Below are 9,773 nucleotides of genomic sequence, written 5' to 3'. Positions count from 1 at the left end.
GATTGGCAAACATGACAGAACAAAAAGATAATAAATGTTAGAGAGGATGTGGGAGAGTTGGAACATGAATTCATAGATGGTGGAGTTGTGAGCTTACCCGATCATTCTGCAAAGCAATTTGGAACTGTGCCCAAAGGGCTACAAAAATATGCATACCACTTGACCCAGCAATATCACTTCTAGGACCGTATCCTCAAGAGATCATGACAACTGAAATGGGTCTCACGTACAAAAATATTTGTAGCAGCACTCTTTGTGGTAACCAAAACTGAAAATCATGGGGAGGCCCATTATTTGGGGGAATGGCTGAATAAATTATGGTATAGGAAAGTAATGGAATACTATTGTGCTATAAGAAATGATGGGAGGAGCCAAGATGGTGGAGTAGAAAGATACACACATGCTGCCTCTGAACCCACAGCTCATAAAGTACCTGTAAGGGAGGACTCCCAACGAATTCTTGAGCAATTGAAGCCACAGAGCAATGGAGTGGAGGAGATTTCTGTTCCAGAGAGCTTGGAAGGGCCAACACAAATGGTCTGTCCAGCCGCAACCTGAGGCAGAGCCCAGCCCTGCCTTGGCTGTGTGGCACTAGGGGGAGCAGATCCCAGCGGGCTTCAGGGACAGAGTCTCCAGCAGCCGTGAAGATCTCTCTACCCACAGGCACCGGGGGTCAGTAAGAGAGACTCTTTGGCTTGCCGAGAGGGGAGCAGTGTGTCTCTGTGGCTCGGGCCCCCTCGGGAGGAAGCAGCAGGGGTAGTAGCAGACAGGGGCTCACAGGGCAGGCGGGAGTTTGGATTCATTGTTGAAGGTCTCTGCATAAAGCCCCTGAGGGAACTGAGCCCCGTGAGGTGGTCCTGCACCCACCTGAGCACCTGAACATAATCTCACACTGAATAGCAACCTCGCGCCTGCCAAAAGCCCTGAGGCTGGGAAGGAGCATTTGAATGTCAGACCCCAAGCGCTGGCTGGGTGGATCTGGAGGTCAGGAGGGTGTGGAGAGTACACTCAGAAGTCAAGTCACTGGCTGGGAAAATGCCAAGAAAAGGGAAAAAAAAATAAGACCATAGAAGGTTACTTTCTTGGTGAACAGATATCTCCTCCCATCCTTTCAGATGAGGAAGAACAAGGCTTGCCATCAGGGAAAGACACAGAAGTCAAGGCTTCTCTATCCCAAACATCCAAAATAAATATTCCATGGGCTCAGGCCATGGAAGAGCTCAAAAAGGATTTTGAAAATCAACTTAGAGACATGGAGGAAAAACTGGGAAGAGAAATGAGAGAGATGCAAGAAAATCATGAAAAGTGGGTCAGCACCTTGCTAAAGGATACCCAAAAAAATGCTGAAGAAAATAACACCTTGAAAAATAGGCTAACTCAATTGGCAAAAGAGGGGCAAAAAGCCAATGAGGAGAAGAATACCTTAAAAAGCAGAATTAGCCAAATGGAAAAGGAGGTCCAAAAGCTCACTGAAGAAAATAGTTCTTTCAAAATTAGAATGAAACAGATGGAGGCTAACAACTTTATGAGAAACCAAGAAATCACAAAACAAAACCAAAAGAATGAAAAAATGGAAGATAATGTGAAATATCTCATTGGAAAAACAACTGACCTGGAAAATAGATCCAGGAGAGACAATTTAAAAATTATGGGACTACCTGAAAGCCATGATAATAAAAAGAGCCTAGACATCCTCTTTCATGAAATTATCAAGGAATACTGCCGTGATATTCTTGAACCAGAGGGCAGCATAAGTATTCAAGGAATCCACAGATCACCACCTGAAAGAGATCCAAAAGAGAAACTCCTAAGAACATTGTGGCCAAATTCCAGAGTTCCCTGGTCAAGGAGAAAATATTTTAAGCAGCTAGAAAAAAAAGGGTCAAGTACTGTGGAAATAAAATCAGGATAACAAAAGATGAAGCAGCTTCTACATTAAGGGATTGAAGGGCGTGGAATAGGATATTCCAGAAGTCCAAGGAACTAGGACTAAAACCAAGAATCACCAATCCAGAAAAACTGAGTATAATACTTCAGGGTGAAAAATGGTCTTTCAATGAAATCGAGGACTTTCAAGCATTCTTGATGAGAAGAGCAGAGCTGAAAAGAAAATTTGACTTTCAAACACAAAAATGAAGAGAAGCATGAAAAGGTAAACAGCAAAGAGAAGTCATAAGGGACTTACTAAAATTGAACTGTTTACATTCCTACATGGAAAGACAACATTTGTAACTCTTGAAACTTTTCAATATCTGGGTAGTTGGTGGGATTACATACACAAATGCACACACACACACACATACAAACAGCACAGAGTGAATTGAATAGGATGGGATCATATCTTTACAAAACGAAATTAAGTGGTGAGAGAGAAATATATTGGGAGGAGAAAGGGAGAAATGGAATGAGGGAAATTATCTCTCATGAAAGAGGTAAGCAAAAGACTTTTTAGTGAAGGGAAAAAGAGGGCAGGTGGGAGAAAAACATGAAGTTTACTCTCACCACATTCGACTAACGGAAGGAAGAAAATACACATTCATTTTGGTATGAAAACCTATCTTACAATACAGGAAAGTGGGGGATAAGGGAATAAGCAGGGTGGGGGAGGATGATGGAAGGGAGCTCAATGGGAGGAGGGAGCAATTTGAAGTCAACTCTCTTGGGGAGGGATAGGATCAAAAGAGAGAATAGAAGCAAGGAGGGGACAAGATAGGATGGAGGGAAATATAGTTAGTCTTACACAACACGACTATGATGGAAGTCATCTGCAAAATTACAGATATGTCCTATATTGAATTGCTTGCGTTCCCAAAGGGAATGGGTGGGGAGGGAGGGATGAAGAGAAGTTGGAACTCAAAGTGTCCTGTCGAGTACTGTTCTTGCTACTAGGAAACAAAAAATACAGGTAATGGGGTATAGAAAGCTATGTGGCTCTACAGGACAAAAGAGAAGATGGGGACAAGGGAAGGGAGGGATGATCGTAGCGAGGGCAGATTGGTGATAGGGGCAATCAGAATGCTTGGTGTTTGGGGAAGGGGGAGGGGACAAATAGGGAGAAAACTTGGAACCCAATATGTTGTGAAAACGAATATTAAAAGTTAAATAAATAAATTAAAATCAAAAAAAAAAAAAAAAAGGAAATGATGAACAGGAAGACTTCAAGGAGGCCTGGAAAAACTTATATGATCTGATGCTGAGTGAAAGAAGCAGAATCAAGAGAACTTTTTGGACATTTATGACCATAGTGTAGAAGAGTTTTTTTTTTTTTTTTTTTCTGGCAGTCTTGGAACTTCATTGCAATGAAGGACGTAAAAAAATCTCCAATGCTCTTTTAATACAAAATGCCTTCTACTTCCAGAGAAAATAATATGGAATTCGATCGTAGAATGTAGCAGAGATCATTTTCTCTTGTATTTTGTATTTTGGTTTGTGGTATGATTTCTCCCATTCATTTTAATTCTTCTGCACAGCACGACTATACTGAATATGTATTTTGTAGGAATGTATTTGTGGAACCTACATAAAATTGTATGATGTCTTGGGAAGTCAGGGGGAAAGTAGGGGGAGGGAGAGGGAAAATCTAAGTTGTATGGTAGTGATTGTAGAACACTGAAAATAAATAAAATTAATAAAAATTTTAAGAAATGAAATAAAATGATATTTAGAATATTTAAATTTGAAATAAATGTTCCCACTACCACCACGACCTAACTAAGACTGTTGGCAGACTAATTTCCCAATTCCCCAAATGCTTTCAGATTACAGATTTGCTCATTTCAAGAATACTTATTCCATACTTCCTCTCTGTATATAAATCTTGATAAGAGTGCAGGGTAGCAATCAAACTAGAAACTCCTCTTTGTTGCTGGTCCAGCTGACGTACTGGTGGGCAAGAAGCAATGGAATTTGAGAACATTAGTAACTGGCACAAACACTCAATTAGTTCAGACTTTGGGATATTTGACTCCAGCAACACTTTGATAAAATGTGGCCTTTCTTCTTAGATTGGTTGGCAGATAGAAAGAAATACAGTTTTGCCTATTTGAAAGGTACATTGTAAAGAACTGATGAATGAGTTTAATGGTTGAGATTCTGCTGAGTTATTTCGTAGGAAATCACAACTGAAAGATATGTTGGATGGTTATGAGACATGTAAGTTATCAGACATAACTGTTTTTCTATTTTTATTTCCTACATGTTCTTTTTCTTTCCCACAACAGTGAACTTCATTGCTTGACTGTAAATTGGTACAATAATTTTCATTAACGGAATGTAATATGATTTATTTTTGGGGGTAGAGATGAACATAGTCATTGTTAAAGTAGTATGATTAAGAACTTGAATGTACCCTGAAGAATGGTTGATTCAACCACTTCCTTTTAGATAAGGAAATTGAGATTCAATTATGCTAAACAAATTTCCAAATGCTGTACTTGAAATAAATAACAGAATTAGTCTTCTAATAGTAGTATTTAAGCTCTACGCATAATGCCCATTTCATTATGTCACAAAGGTTCAGGTAGGTATATGTTAAGGATTGCTAGGAAGATGACAATCTATCATTCAATAATTAAGTTTAATGGACAGAAAAGAAGAATAATTAGCAAGTTAGGACAAAAAGTATCATTCACTCACTATATAAATTTGAAAAAAAGTCATTTCCTTCAGGTTCCACCCTTTCTTCTATAAAATGAGGAATTTTGACTATTGCAGAAGTACTTAACCATTTTTGTCCAGAACCATTTTTGTTGTCAGCAAACCTATTAATTCCAATTCCCCATCATATATATTTGCTTACATTTATAATTGAATAAAATTATAATTGTCAATTTAGTTAGTGAAAATAAAGTTGTAATTGTCCCCATCTAATCCCACTGATGATTAGTACATTTTGGGCAATCTGAAACTATGAATTAAGAAAGATGAACTTAATTGCATAGGAAGAATTTTAAAGTGCAAAATTACTTGTAGGGATTTCTAGGTAGAAGAAGTAGAAACTACAAGGTTCAATCATAACTATTTTTAAGTGTTTAAAAGGGCATTCCCTGGAATAGATTAAACTGATTGTGTTTAGACTCAAATCACAGAAGTAAGAGTAATGAGGGGGCAATTGAAAAGAAGCAAAGCTAGAAATTATGTTGGGAGAAAATTAACTACATCCTAAAAAATGGAACTGTATAAAAATGGAATGGATTATTTTGGGAAGAAATGAGCTCTCCCTTGAGCAAACTCATTAAGTAAAAGTTAGAAGAAAACTTTTCAAGTATGGTGTAGAGATTTATTTTTTTTAAAGATATACAACCTGCTTTCGGAGATCTGTGAAGGTTCCAACCAACTTTGAAAATGGATTATTCTCCAATCCAAAGTTGACTACATGTTAAATATATATAATGCTTTTATGAATAACAATAAAATTTAGAGAAGAGGTTTAATGAGTGCTTCTTCTCTCTCCCCATAAAGATTTATATGGATGTATATATGTATATGAATATATATATATATATATATAATATGTGTGTGTTTGTGTGTATGTACATGTGTATTTGTGTATATATGTATGTGTGTCTATTTGTATATTATATATGTATGTATGTGTGTGTGTGTGTGTGTGTGTAGAGATAGACACAGAGAAGTGAGAGATAGAGAGAGAGAGAGAGAGAGAGAGAGAGAGAGAGAGAGAGAGACAGACTAGACCTATAATTTCACTAATGCAGCAAACACTCAGGTAAGAATATTCTCTCAATCTGTGAAATCGATCATCAAGTACTTATATGATAAATGACTTGCCAGGTAGACAAAGTCACATCGTAAAAGTGGAAGGACTTGCCATCATGATGAAAAATAAAAACAAAATAAATAGATAAATCAATAAATAAAGGAATAAATAAAATTTTAAAAAGAACACAAATTTATACAAATATTCCTTAAAATAGACTCAAGTAGAGTAAATTATTCACTCATTTCAGTCATGTTCAAATATTCATCACTCTCTTTGGAGTTTTCCTGGCAAAGATACTGGAATTATTTGTCATTGCGTCTTCCAGTTCATTTTAAAAATTAGGGAACTGAAGCCAATATGATTAAATGACTTTCCCGGGGTCATACTACTAGTAGGTGTCTGAGGCCAGATGAGAACTTAAGAAGATGAGTCTTCCTGACTTCTGGACTGGCACTCTGTCCACTGTACCAACTAGCTGCCCAGAGTAGACTAGAGTAAAGTTAGAATTGATGTCATGTAAATGATAGTGAAGACTTAAGCCTTAGAAATTAACTACCAAATTTTTTGTCTTACCTTTTCCCTTGTTTTATATTCTGTTAGTTGCACCCCACTTCCACTCTGTACAGAATATGCCACATTTCTGACTCGTAGGCAGCAAGCTTGTTTATACTTTTTTTTTTTTTTTACTATCTCTTTTGGATGTCACCAAAATTATGAAACTGAACATGTGTAAACACCAAAGAAACATCCAAAATAGCAATTATGACGCTCAGTCACATGGTTTTACTCTTTAATTGCATATAACTCAAATAACTATAAATTTGTATGATACTGAATTTGAAATGTTTTTGAAGGTGGTGATCTCCTTATCATTAGACATATTTAAGAATGGGCTGGATAAGCATTGATCAGAGATATAGGAGTGATTCTTACTCATAAAGAGCATGAACTTGACAAAGTCTTGCCAACTGAAATATGCTGTGAAATGAAAAAAAAAATTGGCATCTGTGATTCAGCTATTGTTTTATTTGAGACTCAGAATGACCAGTTGAGGTAGTTACAGCAGGTGTTCTTTTCGTAACTTTGCAGATGTGGAAACAGATGTGTTGTCCCCTTGGATAGCATTCTCATTTACCTTAAGGAAAAAAATTAGGGTTCGAGATAGGAAATTACATATATACATATAAATGCATATGTTTATATTAATATATGTATATATAGCACCTCTTGCTTGACTGATCTAAGGGCTGCATAAAGTAAGAATTAGTGATTTTATTTTACTTTCTTTCACATGAGTTTATTGTATTTTTGGATTCGCATTCTCTTACTCTAACATCCCCTATACAATCTCGATTAAAAAAATAAAAACACAAAATGAATTACAAATGTATAAAGTGAAGTGAAGCAAATTTTTGCTTTAGCTACGTCTAAAAAACAAAGAACAAGAAAATTCAGTCTTCACTATTACACCAGCACCATTTTAACAGCAGTTTGCTATCACATATAAATAATTTATGCTGATCAATTTTATGACATTTTAATATTATCAATACTTCTTAGAACTGATTTGATCTGACTCAGAAGGTTGCATGTTTCCTGCCACAAGAGGTATCCAAGAGGCAACTAAGAAGCCACTTCAGAATATAACTGATTCTTGCTCAGTTGTGCTCTAGATTTGATATTAACCACCCCTTCCACTCTGACATTCAAAGAGTTTATGAATTAAATCATCAAAAATCAGTGCTATTTCATTAAGCTCCTAAATGCCCTTCACATAGAATGCTTAAGTGATACATCAAATTACGAACCCTATAGACATCAATGTTCTATTTGTGAATATTTCCCCCACAAGGTAACTGATGCGTGACTGATATAGCATTTCTCATGTTGCTTTGTTATTTTTTTCAGATATCTACTGGTCACCTTTTAATATTAACACAAAAAAACAACGATGATGAACAATAAGAGTAATGTCATGGAATTTATTCTCTTGGGTCTTTCTCAGAATAACCCGGTTCAGATTCTGTGCTTTATAATTTTCTTATTTTGTTACCTGGCTATTCTGATTGGAAATTTCATTGTCATGATCTCTATCACATGTATCCAGCTCATTGAACAACCCATGTACTTCTTTCTGACTTACTTGTCCTTTATGGATATTTGCTACACTTCCACAGTGACCCCTAAACTCATCAGTGATATGCTGGTTGAAAACAAGAGTATTTCCTATACTAATTGCCTAATCCAGCTCTTCACTATGCATTTCTTTGGAGGGGTGGAGGTCTTCTTACTCACAGGGATGGCCTATGATCGTTACGTGGCCATTTGTAAACCTTTGCACTACATGACTATCAAGAGAAGGGGCAAGTGCAATGCACTGGTCTTGGCTGCTTGTGGTGGGGGCTTTCTGCATTCATTTGCACAATTGATCCTTGCTATTCTCTTACCTTTCTGTGGCCCCAAAGAGATCAATCACTATTTCTGTGACATGTATCCATTGCTGAAACTTGCTTGCATAGATACACACAGGATTGGTCTTTTAGTAATAGCCAATTCAGGGATGATTGCATTGGTGGTTTTCATGGTTCTCATGACTTCATATGCTGTGATCTTATATACTCTTTGGACACATTCTTCTGAAAGCCGCCAGAAAGCTCTTTCCACTTGTGGATCCCATATCACTGTTGTTGTCCTGTTCTTCGGGCCTGCAATTTTCATTTACATTAGACCAGCCACCACGTTCCAGGAGGATAAAGTTTTGGCTCTTTTTTACACAGTCATTGCTCCAATGTGTAATTCTTTGGTCTACACTTTGAAGAATTCAGAAATGAAAAATGCCTTGAAGAAAGTTTGGAACAGAAACTTATTCAATAGAAGAAAGCAAATGTTCTAAAAGCATCAGTACCTTTCTCCATGACTGCTGATGTAATGACCAAGTGCATATCTATATCTATACCTATATCTATATCATCTATGTCTATATCTATCTCTATCTCTATGTACCTATGTGTGTGTATACATACATATATATATATGTATATACATATATATATGTATATATATATATATATATACATATATATATATATGTAAGCCTTACATGTATAACTGAAGAGATGTTAGAGTTCATTAAGTCCACCACATGAATCTTACTGATGAGAAAACAAGACTGAGAATTAGCCAAGTGATTTTCTGAAGGACATACACTTGGTTTTTATGATACCAGAATGTAAAGTCTGGTTTTTCTCACTTTCAGACTTCACACTGCTAAACCTTTCCAAATGCTGAATAATCTTGATTGCAAGTCATTTCATTTGCTAGTAAAGTTTTGTACTTATATTTTGATTTTATCAGTTTATTTAATCATACATCACGTGGAATAGTCCAGTAACTGGAATCTTTCCTATTTAAAGGAGTAGATACATTTCAAGATGAGTGGGTCTTTACGTTACTATCTAATAACTGCTTCCACTGATATAGTAATTTAACTTTGCAAAGTTCTATGCGTACATAATCTCATTTTACCCTCACAATAGCCCTGTAAAATAGGTGTCATTATAATCCTCATTTCACAGATAACAGACCTGAGACAGAAAGAGATTAAGTGAATTGCAAATCGTCATATAGCTATTAAGTATCTGAGATTATGTTTTAACTCAGATCATCTTGGCCCCAAGTTCATCACTCTCTTTATTTGACAACTGGCTTTTATCACTACTTATGTCTTCCTGTGCTTTTCTCCTCACTGAGATTATCAGCTCTTAATGGGAAGCAGCATTAGGCAAATAAATAAATGATGTGTGTGTGTGTATACACACACACACGTACACACATAAGCCTATATACATATGCAATCTATTATCTATTCCTGTCTAACTATTTATCTCAATATTTGTCTATCTATCTACCATGAATATGTAGATTCAAGAAAATTTTAATGGGATTTAATGTAATATGCAGCATGACTTAGGGAGGAGTATTTTTGTGTGTAGATTAATCTAACCCCTGCATGAAGCTTGAATTAACTATAGCTATTAGTCTTACTTTGTTTCAT

At 36.3% G+C, this 9,773-nt stretch overlaps 1 protein-coding gene across 1 annotated transcript; it reads left to right on the top strand.

The window, feature by feature from the left end:
* The first annotated feature begins 7,673 nt into the window (after positions 1 to 7,673).
* Positions 7,674 to 8,612, top strand: LOC140511496 (olfactory receptor 4P4-like). The gene has a single exon (XM_072620631.1). The coding sequence runs from the start codon at positions 7,674 to 7,676 to the stop codon at positions 8,610 to 8,612; it is 939 nt and encodes a 312-aa protein (XP_072476732.1).
* The last annotated feature ends 1,161 nt before the right edge of the window (positions 8,613 to 9,773 follow it).

The sequence above is a fragment of the Notamacropus eugenii genome, chromosome 6 (assembly GCF_028372415.1).
Source record: "Notamacropus eugenii isolate mMacEug1 chromosome 6, mMacEug1.pri_v2, whole genome shotgun sequence".
NCBI lineage: Eukaryota > Metazoa > Chordata > Mammalia > Diprotodontia > Macropodidae > Notamacropus > Notamacropus eugenii.
This window is presented reverse-complemented; position numbering and strand designations above follow the sequence as displayed.